The 13,655-nt window shown below is 35.2% G+C and overlaps 2 protein-coding genes across 5 annotated transcripts; both read right to left on the bottom strand.

The window, feature by feature from the left end:
- Positions 1 to 4,267: 4,267 nt before the first annotated feature.
- On the bottom strand, positions 4,268 to 6,163 carry LOC102601985 (putative pentatricopeptide repeat-containing protein At3g18840). The gene has a single exon (XM_006339622.2). The coding sequence runs from the start codon at positions 6,161 to 6,163 to the stop codon at positions 4,268 to 4,270; it is 1,896 nt and encodes a 631-aa protein (XP_006339684.1).
- Positions 6,164 to 6,922: 759 nt separating this feature from the next.
- Positions 6,923 to 12,438, bottom strand: LOC102601197 (uncharacterized). 4 transcript variants are annotated; one of them, XM_015312219.1, is made up of 6 exons: positions 12,356 to 12,438; positions 11,966 to 12,270; positions 9,145 to 11,704; positions 8,400 to 8,460; positions 8,086 to 8,309; positions 6,923 to 7,340 (listed from the first exon to the last, which is right to left on the bottom strand). In XM_015312219.1, the coding sequence occupies exons 2-6, from the start codon at positions 12,078 to 12,080 to the stop codon at positions 7,286 to 7,288; spliced, it is 3,015 nt and encodes a 1,004-aa protein (XP_015167705.1). In that variant the 5' UTR covers positions 12,081 to 12,270; positions 12,356 to 12,438; the 3' UTR covers positions 6,923 to 7,285. The 4 variants fall into 4 exon arrangements, with proteins under 4 accessions (XP_015167705.1, XP_006339681.1, XP_006339682.1 ...); XM_006339619.2 differs by having other exon boundaries at positions 11,966 to 12,437; XM_006339620.2 differs by having other exon boundaries at positions 9,145 to 11,698; positions 11,966 to 12,437.
- Positions 12,439 to 13,655: the final 1,217 nt, after the last annotated feature.

Here is a 13,655-nt window from a genome sequence, read left to right as displayed (position 1 = left end):
ATATATATATATATAATCTTTCACTCTCCGGCATTTGGATGTAGATTTGGTTAAAAATTGAAAAAATTATTTATTTAAATGGTATTTTCTTTTTAAAGTTAAGAGTGTGTTTGACATGCATTTGCTTGAAAAAAATTGCTCTTTTGAATAACCAGATAATATTTTGATTTATTTTATTATTATTTTTTGCAAAAAAAGAAAAAGGAATTCTATGAATGTTTGGATTAGAGATAAAGTTTAATGTGTTATTAGTGTATGTTATATGTTGATAGATGTAGATTTTTTTCAGTAAAGTAATAATTTTGTAAAAGTTATATCGTATCAAAATTTAAGATTTAAAAGTTGAATGAATTTTATATTTAAAAGTTATGAAGATTGTATATAATATATGTACATTTAAATGGAAATTTAAAGAAGAAAACGTTAAAAGAAAAAAAGTGGGGATTATTCTTGTGCTTTGGAGATTCTTTAACATATATTATGGCTTTTCTTTTCTCACATTTTTCTTGGTTGGGTTGTATATAATTGTCATTTAATCAATTAAATATAGAAAAATTAAATAACATCTTTTGAAAAACTATTTTCATCTATACCAAACACACCCTAAGAACAAAGTTGTTTGGGTTTGAAAATGACAACTTATATGTTAATAATGTCGGTAACACAGAAAATATGGTTATAACAACTATATTTTGTTACAAAAAAATGTTAATTTTTTTCATAATAGAGAATCGAAGTATTTAGATTTATCATAAATAATTATTTTATACATAGTATCAAAAAAGTATATCACTCGTGAAATAAGTATATAGGCTTAGTTTAGGGTGCTGTAAGTTTATGATATACTTAATTTTTTTTCTTCTAATTGTCAAAGATAATAGATATTATTATGTCCAATTAATGTTTACATCAGCTCTAAAATCGAATAGATTTTACACTAGAAAAGGCAAAGGTATCCATATTAGCGAGTTTCTATAGACTATTAAAAATTTAGTCAAATTGAGTAAACTTCAAATCGTTTTTCATTAATGGTGTTGCTTTTTCTTCATTTTCATACATTCAAAATTTATAAATTTTACTTGTTAGAACATAACTTCTGCTTGAAAGTCTAGATTTTAAAATTTTACACTCGAGGTGATCAAATTTTATTTATAAATTGTTTGTATGTACCAAATTGCTTAAAACTTGTGGGTATTAATTATATTTCTTGTTCAAAAAAAGTTATGAATTGAATTTTACATTTTTCCAACCAAAATGATTTTTCTTCTGGACAAACAAAGTTATACGAATGATAAACACTCATTACTTCCAACCGTAAAATTGTGAATGTGGAGAAATGTGAAAGTTCCAAGAAAAAAGCAAAAGGCTAATCATAGTTTAATCTATGTGATTAAAGAAAAGATAAACAAATTCAATAAAGTGGTGGACCACTTCTTTTTTACAGCAATTTTATAAGAATGGAGTAATAACCAGTGGAAATGTCTCTGACTCATATAGGCCGAAACAATTGTTTGCGTTGGTACAAGAAATTAGGGGTATTTATGGTTCGATTTTTATCAAAAAATTTTAAAAATAACTTTGGAGACCATTATTTTTGTTTGAAACAAGAGGCTTATAGATTCTATAGTCTCAATTAATTGTACACTAAGATATAGTTTTTTCTTAAATTAATAAAGGTGCAATTCAAGATCTAAGTTGTGAGATCATCGTGATATTACGATTAGGCAAATCTTGCTAACTTTATTAGGGAATAAAGACATCCCTTTCTCACTAATAAATTCAACGCAGTTAAAGATTATTTGTCAGCTTTCTGGCCAATTCCTTATTATCTACTTTAATTATTTTTCAGCAAAATTCATACTATAATTTATATCTTTATTTTTTTTGTTCTTATGAAATTTAATGAGATTGGACAGCATTAAAGAGCATTGCACGTGAAGCGGAGTGCTCAAATAACTTTTGATAGGATAAAGTGATCTAAATGCACCCTCTTCCTCGAAAAATTATATTATATACAAATATTAAATATTAGGCATTATAAATGTATTTATCATTTTTACACTCTAAACACAATTGAGAAGAAAATTTGCACATCTATAGTCAAATTTCTAACTCCGTCTATGTTAAATGCATTGTAATATTATTTAACGTAGGGTAGTTTAAAATATTATTTTTGTGTTCCCAAAAACTCTTTGTGTTATCCACTACCTAAACTATAATTTTGTTTATAAACATTAGAGTTATCCCAAAGTAAACCAAGAAAAGAAAACAGAACATATGAAAAAAATACATAACTAAATGAAACTTTGAGTTTAATCTATAATTGTAACAGAAGATCCTACACATTTGTAATCCAACTTCAGTTCAATCTTTGTTTAGAAGTGAATTAAGCAAGATGTAATTTTTCTTTTATAAGTTAAATGAAACAAAGATCCCTAAATATACTTGTATCAGTATAGGTTAAGCCCATTTGAAGGCCCACTACTAAATATGATGGGCTTATGTTATAGGGCCCACATTCCTTCATCTCATTCTTTGTCCCTCTATATTCCATACCACCAATCATTGAATTGGTCCTATTAACAGTTTTTGCCACCACCAATATTCTTTTCCAAATACAGAATTAATTTTCACATCCAATCCATATGGCAATTCAATTTTGTTTAAAAAAGAATAATAACTCATTATCATCATATCATATGGATATTAATTTTTTTAATCATCTTTAGCAAAGATTTCTAAATGTACTAGGGGTATGACCCGTGTCAGCACGAGCCCAACGTGAAGGACGTTTTGAGTATTTTTATTTTTTTTTGAAACAGGTATTTTGATTAATTATTGATCAAATCAAAGTTGAGTACATCATGAATCAAAGATGGGGATCTATTATCCACTACATAGCATCCGTCATAGAACCCGAAGCCCGAGCTAACGGGTGGGCACACTGGTTTGCTGATCTTTTAATGAAAGACAAGGAAACCACACATGAGTGCTTTACAATCATGAATTATAGCATCAAAGTAAGTTGTTTCCGCAGGCTTTTTCAAGTGCTTGTTTAACCAAAAGATTGCCCATCTCTACAATTATCGGTGTAGGCGGTGTAGCTGCAAAGTTTTCCTTTAACCAGCTTAGTGCTTCTCGAACCCCCAAAGCCTCGGCCATAAGTGAGTCATATTGTCTACCTAACCGACTAGAGCGGACTCTGATGAAGCTTCCATGAGAATCCTGAACTAGCATGCTGACAATTATTCCTGAAGCAAGATCCCAAGAGCCATCAATGTTGTATTTAAAGATATTCTCACCAGGAGGAAACCATTTTGTTGCAAAATCAGGTTCTATAGCAATGAAATGGAGGTTGGTATTCTTGCTTTAGTCCAATCTTGCCAAAACCGGGATGCCTTTTGGATAACAATTTCAGGCCGTAAAGATCTTCCCTTCTACACAAGGTTATTTCTAGCATTCCAAATCTCCCATAGGATCATGATAGCTTCATGTAATTGATCAAGAGTCACGATATCAATCAACGACTTAATCCCATCCAAGAGCAAGGTCCAGATTGTCGCCATCACAATGATGATTTCATCCAAACTTGTTTTGCTACATTGCACTCGATTAAACAGTGCAATATTGTTTCTGTCTCTTGGAGGCATGCCGGACATATGCCGGATTGAGAATCTTCTTATTCATTAAGTTATCACCAGTTGGAAGAACACCAATCAAAGCTCTCCAAACAAAATTCAACATCTTAGGAGGCATCTTCAATTTCCAGATTTTCCACCAAAATTGTCCATTCGGGATCGGGATAGGTGTAGTAGCATTGTGCAGCTCTGAATACCCACTTTTGACAGTGTATCGTCCTTTCCTATCAAGTTTCCACATCCATTGATCATCCCAGAGAGTAAATCCCAATGGAATTCACTTAATGCAATCTATCTCATCAATGGAGAAGAATGTCTCCAACTTGTGAGTATTCCAAGTTCTTGTATCCCAATCAATAATATCTGCCACACGCAACTCCAACAAGTCTTCATCAGGGGTACTGTGAATAAACAATGATTGTCCCACCGGTAACCATGGATCATTAAGGATTTTAAAATCGAGTAAATGCCAAACTTTAGAAGGATGGCAGGTTTACAGTAAAGACATGCTATAACAATCTTTTTGTGGAGAATTAGAGGCAAACTGTGGTAGTTGGCCATGGAGATTCTTTCTCATGATGTCGACCAAATCCTTGAAATATCTAGGGATTCCTTTGTTGACACTTCTTTTATGAGCAGAGCTCTTCTTCTAAGAATATAGTGGCTGATAGCTTTGTTAATTCTTTGATCAAACATCCTAAAATAGTATATATTGCGTCATTGTCCGAGTGAGATTTATCCCAAGAGATAAAGGAATGAACTGTGTCTCCTACATAGACCCAACTGCAACCCGCAGTTTTCTTGGCTTCTCTTCCTCTCATCATCTTCATTACCCTCCCCATCTCATTCCATTTCCCTTCCGAGGCATAGATACCAGCCAACTGTGCGTATCTAGACCCGTTCCCTCCTTCAATTTGCAATAGCTTATCCTCTGCAGCTTTTGCAAGTTCAGCATTTCTGTTCATTTTGCAAGCATTTAGAAATGTGCCCAGAATTACAGCATCTGGTTCCATGGGCAACTTCTCCATTAAGCTTACAGCTTTGTCAAGTTGATTTGCCCTTCCATACAAATCGATCATGCTTGCGTAGTGATCAGTTCCTGGTGATATATTGTAATCTTTGGTCATGGAAAAGAAATACTCTTCTCCTATTTTTACTAATCCACGGTGCCTGCAAACTGATAGAAGGGCAAGGAAAGTGACTTCATCAGGTTGGAAACCTTGCTCTGTCATCCGACTGAAAAGCTGAATAGCTTCATTTTCATACCCATGGAGAGCATAACCAGCTATCATACTATTGTACAGGATAGTATCTCTATCAACAGACAATTGAAAAACCCTCTGTGCATATGTTACATTTCCACTTTTTGAGTATGTATCAACCAATGAATTTGCCAACTTAGCATCCATTGCGGTGGCAATTCTTAGTATACAGGCATGTATTTGCTGCCCGTAATTAAAGGTTGCATGTATGGCGCATGCGCCAAGCAGGTTTATGAAAATCAGTTCATCAGGAACAGTTGTTTTCTGTGTCATTAACTCTCTGAAAAGCTGAAAAGCATCTTCACATTGATGTGCTTTCACGTATCCAGATATCATAGCAGACCATACTACATGATTCTTATCAGGCAATGAGTCAAAAAGCCTTCTTGCTTCTAACATATTCCCCGTTTCTGAATATCCTACGATTAATGGTGTGACGGCAAAAGGGTTGTCTTTCTGAGTCGTTGTACAAACAGAATGTGCATAATTTAAGAGGCCACACTTGCAATAAAGATTTACGAAACTACTGCTAAGAAATGGATTCAAACTCATCCCTTCCTTCAAAATCGAGGCGTGAATCTCCTTCCCAAGTTTCAAATTCTTCACACCAGAACAAGCACTTACAACGCTAGAAAAACTGTGTTCATTCCATTTAAATCCCTCCTCCATCATGCTCCTGAACAACCGGATGGCCTCTTCTTCATACCCGTTTTGGGCAAAACCCGAAATCATTGTGTTCCAAGAAACTTCATCATTCAACTGTGGCCTAGTTGAAAACACATCCCGAGCCATTTCCACATCACCTTCTCTAAAACAAGCTGCCACCATAGTATTCTTGGAAACCGTGTCAACAAACCCAACCTCAGATCCATCAAAGACCCTCCAAGCATCTCTGAAACACGCGCATTTCGAATACATAACAATCAAAGAACTTAGTGAATACCTACTTAAACTATTCCCACTCTTCAACATATATGAATGCAATTGCCTACCATATGACAAAAGACTCAACTTTGTTACTAAACCAAGCATGGTAGTCAAGGCATATTCAGATACTTTGTCAGCAAATTGCATTTCAGCAAATAATCGAACTGCTTGATCTTGAAATCCTTCAGAATTGACATAACCAGACAGCATTGTATTGTATGTCACACAATCCTTTAAGGGAGCAGCATTAAAAAGCGTTCTTGCTTTAGCAAAGTTTTGATCTTTAACATAGGTGTTTATAATAGCATTCCAAGTGAAAACATTTCTTTCAGGCATTTCATCGAACACTTTCTGGACATCATGAAGAAGAAAGTGCTTTGAGTATATATGAATAAGATGGTTGACATCAATGATTCTTGGGTTTAGACCCGATTTGATGATACTGGTTTGAAACTTGGCGCAGTCTAACAGTGATTTCATTTTGAGTATTGGCGGGAAAGAAAGCCAGTGTGGCGCCAAAGAGTTGGGTTGAGGGTTCGAGTCACTCTGGAGTATTAGCGGAAACACTATTGATGAGGATTCGAATCAATATATAAGCGAGAACACTATTAATTCTTTTGAAGTAGGATGAAATGAAAACCATGTGTGGTTTGTTACTACTATTTTCGTATCAAGTCTAGGGAGAATATGCCATCAAATCTTTATAAAAGGACTTTATAACTTATTAACATCATATCATATATAATATAGAAGTAGGAACTTTGTACTATCGAATGATCTATAGCTAAGATTTAATATATATATTTTATCATCATTTTAAACGTGAAATATTGTTTAATAGATACATTTTGGACAAAACATTAGGTGTTTAATAGGTAAGAATCTCAATTGCAGTGTCTAAATAAAAAATCGTGTCAATTTTAGGTGTTTGTACATATTAAGCCAAAATAATTTTTTGCTATTGAAAATCTCTTAAAAGGAAATAGTAGTTTTAAAACAGACAATGGAGATCAATAATTAAATCCCCGTGTTAGTAATAGTAGTATTTAGTACAACAAACATCTTGCTTTAATTAATTTAAACAGAGTTCACAAATTAGAGAAAATATCTGCATTAAAGCTAGAAAGCTAACAGTGCAAAGGAGTTTTTTAATACAATATTTGCACAACCATATAGCCATGATTCAGTAGCCAGACCAACTTTCTTTAATACTACACAAGTGCACACAGCAACTACATTTTAATGAATTTACATTGACAGAGAAGACGAAGAAGAAAGTATATAGATCTGTAAGACACAAATTTCTCACTGGCACGCGACAAAATAAAAATAATCTAAGTTCCATTTTACACGTCTCCTTCACAGTAACCTAACATTCACCTGTCAAGCACTGCAGCTCCAGATTTTCCGTATATTGTAAGCAGCCTCCTAGCAAGGCCAAACTCTTTTTTATGGTAGTTATGCTTCTACTTTTGGAGGTCTCATGCCAAAACCACGCTTTGCTTTCTCAACGCTGAAAAAGAAGTGTTAAGTTAGCACAGCCTGAAATCAAAATATAATTCAAAATGTTCTGTAATTGTGAGAAATGGATAATATCATAAAAATGTGCAGGATCATTATAAATTTCCACAGCAAAAGTAAAACTAGGCATAATCGAATGGCTTAGTGAGGATAGTGAAACGGTATTAGGAAACTAAAAACCCAAGATTCATGCCAGCTAAATGCTAATAGTACCAATAATTTCATTATCATTTTCTCCATGTCAGTAGTGGAACTCTGGAATAGCAGAAACCTATATGTTTGGTTGAATGTCAGAACAAGCATGTGCCATGACAATGAAGGATAGACAAAGCTTTTTTTTCCCTGGCTAAGCTCCATTCATAAAATATGAAAGGTTGAAGCAAGAAATAAGGAGCAACGATCAAGACTACAATATATATTAGCTACATCTTAAGGCAGCAATGTATCATGTTATCATAGGTCTACAATAAACAGTACATCAGTTATATATCTTAATCATTGATCTCAACTGTAAGGTGTCTGGGAAACGGTAAGTGAGCATGTTTGTGTTGCATGTGGGGTTCAATATGAAATTTTTTAGAGCAGCGTGTTAGTGCATATAGATACCACAAAGTAGGCCAGGGGTCATTCAACCAACTGAGACAGCAATATGAACCTTTACGGAGCAATATGAACAACTAACTGATCACGAGAAAGAATTATTGAAAACTTGAAGCTATCGTAGAATTGATACTCACGTCGGAGCAAGTTTTCCCAGGCTCTCTAACTCTTCACCAGAATCCTCGTCAAGGACTCTGCCAGAAATTTCAAGAATATAAGACCCGTCTCTGTCAGCTGGAAGGCCTCTACTCGCAAGCAACTTCAGATCCTTTGGGTTAAGCTCTCTCCCGTTGACAAATACTCCAGTACTTCCACCAGCACAGTTTTCAGGCATGGGATAGTTAAATTCTTCAATAAATGGCTGCAAAAAGAATAGTTATAGTATGGGAAAGCATAAAAAAAGCAGGAGAATACAGGCTACAAGTATCTACTGGAAAATAGTAAATCTTACAGGGATAATGCCCAAACAATGACCACCGATCACTCCCCAAAATCCAGCTCGAAAATCATACCTAGCACAGGAAATTAAGTCAAGAAGCAATATACTCGTAAATGTGATTTTAGGATAAACCAAAATGTGGTACAAGACTAGGTAAAGGGAATCTTTGCAGCTGAATAAATGTAGACCAATTGACTGAACTGAACCATCAAAAAGAGGAACCATCTTACTAATTTAAGTAGAACTAAACCCACAAATCATGTACATTGTCAAATGATCAATACTACATTGGAGTTTTTTCACAGGTATTTATAAAAAAAAAAATTCAGTATCTCAGAAACAATAGTGCTATATGCATATCGTGATATTGCTTCCAAGAGATTCCATTCAGATGATTTGACTAATGTAATTTCTCATTGAAACTATGCAACTTCTGCACGATCATACTTGCCGAATGGATTTTATGTTGCAACTTGGTTAATGAAATTCTACGAAATTGTATTAGATTAAATAGGAAAATCATAGTCTCTTATGAATATTTCACCAAGCAAACTAGAATTACATAGAGCTTTATTTGACCACCGCCCCCCCAAAATCTAAAATGAATAAATAAGGAAACAGATTTATGAAATAGTCACTTATGCTATTTCTGGCCTCCTACATGTACATCAGCAACAAGATAAATGCAAGAGTAAAAGACATCGTGTTTAAACTCAAAGAATGAACATGTTGAATAATTGAAGGTCTGGTCACTTACCAGTAATGTCCAGGTTGTATTGGTCCTGCACGCTTTTCTGCCCTTTTAATCAACCGATCTGGTATAAGATGCCCATTAACTGTAATATTGGCCTTTTCCCCATCGGAAGAATCAGATCGGCTGAATTCTTTAAAACTGTTCTTTATAATGCCAGAGAAAAATGATGCTTTAGTGGCTTTCAGCTGGTCTCCTTCTTTACTATATACACCAGACCCTAAAGACGAGCTAGTGTTACCATACTCATTAGACGGTATGTCCATCTCAGTTGCTACAGCTAAATCTTTCGTGGAGTTTTGCTCTGAAGTAGTCTTTTTCTGCATCAGCTTCTCTGCATCTGAGCGCGTACTTCTGTTTCCATGATCCAGCCGGTTGGCAACATGAAATTTGTTAGAATGGTCAAAGTACTCTTGCAGTGGTGAACCAGCTGGTGGTGGAGATTCTTTAACCTTCATTGGCAGCTCAGAGTTAGACTTTTCCATTGTTGCAGCAAATTTATTGAGGTTGTCCTCTTCCCTTGAACTGCGTGAAGATGTAGAACAAAGGCTTCTCATCTCAGCAGATTTAAGGGAACTTCCATGGCCTGTTGATAGTGACGTAAGTTCTTGATCCATTGCAAGGAAATCATATTTAGAAGTATCATAATCTTCAGAGGAAAAGGTCATGCTAGGACGGTTTGTATGTCCATTGGAGTATCGATTCCCTTCATTCAACATGACTCTTTGTTGATGACCCGTCTTTTTAGTGCTTTTATCTATTCGTTCATCAATAGAAACAGTCAGTTTATTGTCTGAAACTGCAATAACCATAACTGCAGAACATGACCCACATTTCATTTTTTGCCTTTTACCACCATGAAAAACTTCCTTAGGTAATTGCAGCAGCTGAAAACAATTGAAGCACGTTAAAAATGGGGCTCCACCAGCCACAGGTAGACATAATTGTCCACTAGGCTGACCCCTGGGAGGAAGTCGACGAGCAAAACCACCTACAGCAGCATTCAGGTCACCAGAATGAGCCATTTGTGATTGAGGATTCTGCGGCTTTAACGGAAGAGGATTGGCATTTCGAGGATTATAATCTTGCTTACCAAATGCACCACTATTTTGATGACGGTAGAACATTGCGTTCTGTGAAATGTCAGAGAACCTTTTCTCACCAAAAGCAGTGGGTGGACCTCGTCTACGGACTTGATTTAAGTTGCAGCAGTGAAAACAATTGCAAGATGGATGATGAAGATTAGCCTGAGGCGGGTAAGGTCGATAAGGATCTGTAGGTGGGATTTCATTGTCCATTGACCGCCCAGAAAAACGGGAATGAGAGGGCTGCAATTGAAACGGAGCTAGGGCTTCGTATGGATCTCCACCAAGCAACTGGGACCTCCGTGGACCTCCATATCCCTGGATACGGTCTCTAGGAGGATAAAATCCACCGCCAGCCATGTCATGAGAATTCATAAAAGGCGAGGGCGCATTGTAGTGGTTCAGGTAGGGAGGTCTTTCACCAGAAACATGATTTTGTGCCAAAGCTCCATTCAAGATCCTAGTAGAGCTTTCAGGAAACCGATCAACGGGATTTCCATAGCCTTCATGATGAGCCATCCTCCTTTCAAGTGGAACTCTTTCGTTAGGCAACTCAGACACATCACCAAACCGACTGAGCTGCTCTTTTAGCTCATCAAACTTTCTCAATAGCTCTGCTCGCTCATCAACTGGACAATCAACCTGACTGAACTCATCCACATCCTTCCTATACAACCTCTTATCATTATCATAATTTGAACCCGACCAGTAGCCAGAAGGACCTTCTTCTGAGTTAACGGAGGACGCGTACCTCATACCTTCAGGATCAAATCTTCTTGCCCTGGGCAACACCTCTGCCTCACTTCTCTCCTTACTTCTCCAATCTGGAACTCTACCTGTTCTTCGGGATTCAATTTCTTTTCCGTTCCGGGAGTCAGAAAGTTCAAATTCTTTAGCCATATTTTCTTGAATTTGTTCATCCAGATTGGACCCATCCACATCCTTCCTGTACAACCTCTTATCATTATCATAAATCGATCCTGAAGAGTAGCGCAATGGACCCTCTTCTGAGTTAATGGAGGATGATAACCTCATACCTTCACGATCAGCTCTTCTAGACCTAGACAACACCTCTGTCTCAATTCTCTGCCTACTACTCCTATATGGAGTAACTCGGCCTATCCCTCGAGTTTCAATTTCTTTTCCATTCTGAGAGTCAAAAGGGTCAAACTCATTGGCCATATTTTCTTGTCTTTGTTCATCAATGTTAGTCTTATACATCACCCTATCATCCTCATCAGCCCAATTATCAGCAACATTCCTCAAATTAGCCCTGTAAGTTTCAGGTGCATCCCGCAAAGCCCTTCTCCTATCCCTTGTGCTGGAAGAACTAGCATTTGACTTGACATCATACCCGGAACCATCAGCCATGTTCATAAGTTTCTTCTCTGAAAGATCAAAATTCTCAGGCTTCTCCACAGTTTCTTCGTCAGATTTCTCTACAAATTTATTCAACTCCCCATTTTTATTTTTAGCTGTAACTTTAACAAGAAAGAGAAAAAAAAGAAAAAGAGAGCAATCTCAGAAGACTTTAGCTACAACAAGACAAAGAAAAACCACTAATGCAAACAAATCAATCTTCCAATCTGACTACAATAATAACAAAAAGGGAAACAGTCAAAGAAAACGAAATCACACAACTTGAAGAGCAAATCAATTTCAAGAATTGCTTTTTACCCATTCCTCTAGTAAACTAAGCAGAAAACAACAAAGAAAAAGGAAGATTAAGAAGTGAAGAGTACCTCGTAAAACAGCACCACAACCCCCACACTGGTAAACAGAATAATCAGTAAGCTCAGGTAGCAAATTTTCACACTTTGGACAACGAACCAAACGAACCTTTGCTTGTTCAGACATTTAAAGATGTCTTTCAAAGAATCTTGAAAACCCCAAGAAGGAATTAGTACTCAGCTCTCAACAATTTTCAAACATTTTTACAAGGTCCTTTGAAACAATCTTGAAAAACCCCAAGATCATTTCCAAAAACCTCTCACAAAGTTTTCAAACTTCTTCAGCTGTCATTAATGTCTTTTGTACAAGAACACATCTGAAAAAAAAAAGGGTTTATTTTGCAGAAAAATTCAACCAAGAAAGTAAAAATCTTTGTAGGTAGGTAGGTATGTTGCAGATACCTCTGTTTTCTCATTTGGCTTTGGAAAAGGTACGGAGAGAAAATAAATGGTGTCAATATACAAGTTCAGAACTACCAAACAAAAATTGCACCAAGTCAATAAATCGCGTTAATTTTTTCTTTGTTTTATTTTATGAAATAGACCAGAGGTTTTTTTTTTCTTTTTTTTTAATAATGTCAAGTGAGATTTTTAAATTTCTTAAAAAAGAAGTGGACCATAATATAGTTGGTGAAATGAAAATAATAAATAAGTGAGTCTTCAGTTCATCCAACATACCTGCGAAATAGAGTAGAGTTGCTACTATTATACTGCAATATCTCTGTTGTGTCGAGATCAAGATTACACAAGATTTAAAATATAAAAAAGTAAGCTTATAAAGAAGTCAGAGGGGGTTCAACATTTATTATATAAAAAATAATTTCAATCATGAATAAAGAATATATTTTCCAACAAGGGGATCGAATGAAACCCCTCAGACCTTACTAGTTGCGCATCATTTCATGTGTTGTTTAATTTTTAGGTTTCTTATAGTTTGGTGTTTACATAATTTTGGGGTAATCATTGGAATTGCTTAAGAATGCAAACTACTACCAAATAAACTATTTTTTAGGAGTATTTATTTTTTTATTTAGTGTGTACTATCTATTTGGGATTCTTACTTATTTGGAATCGCATCATGTGACTACTATGTGAGAGGGTTCATATAAAAAAAGTTCATTATTTTTCTAACTTAAATTCGAGACATCCAGTTAAATATAGTAATATTTCAACCATTTCTTGATTGTGTAAATCAATTCTTCTTTCTTTTTTTTCAGTTGTAAACTAATTTGTTGAGGAGAAAAAAAAAAGGTAGATGACTGATTTAATAGTACTACTTAAATTGATTTGGAGGAGTTTCCATGAAATTTGTGGCAGACGTGCGCACCCTTAACAACACAGGCACCAATTTATTTAACATTTTCTTCCAGAAATAAAAGGCTTTTTGTGAAATAGGAGTAATAATGTATTTATTCACCTCAATTTTTATTACTTAATATTTTCAACTTTTATTGAGGAGGTAGTAATTAAATAAATATGAAAAATCATCTGCATCATATAGTGTTGTTTTTTTCTTAACTAGAGGTCTTGGATTCGACTCCTAAATATGAAAAATCCCTGATAGAGAGTGCTTCTTCCCCGAATGGTTCTACACAATGTGAATCCTGAATAGTTCAATTTCAATACAGACATCAAGCATCATATAAGAAATTAAAAAAATATGAAATAAAAATAAGGTCCTTGTCCTGGTATGGCTGCCTTG

The sequence above is a fragment of the Solanum tuberosum genome, unplaced genomic scaffold (assembly GCF_000226075.1).
Source record: "Solanum tuberosum cultivar DM 1-3 516 R44 unplaced genomic scaffold, SolTub_3.0 scf00010, whole genome shotgun sequence".
NCBI classification, from domain to species: Eukaryota; Viridiplantae; Streptophyta; class Magnoliopsida; order Solanales; family Solanaceae; genus Solanum; species Solanum tuberosum.
Note: the sequence above shows the minus strand (reverse complement) of the source record. Positions and strands in the feature narration are given on the sequence as shown.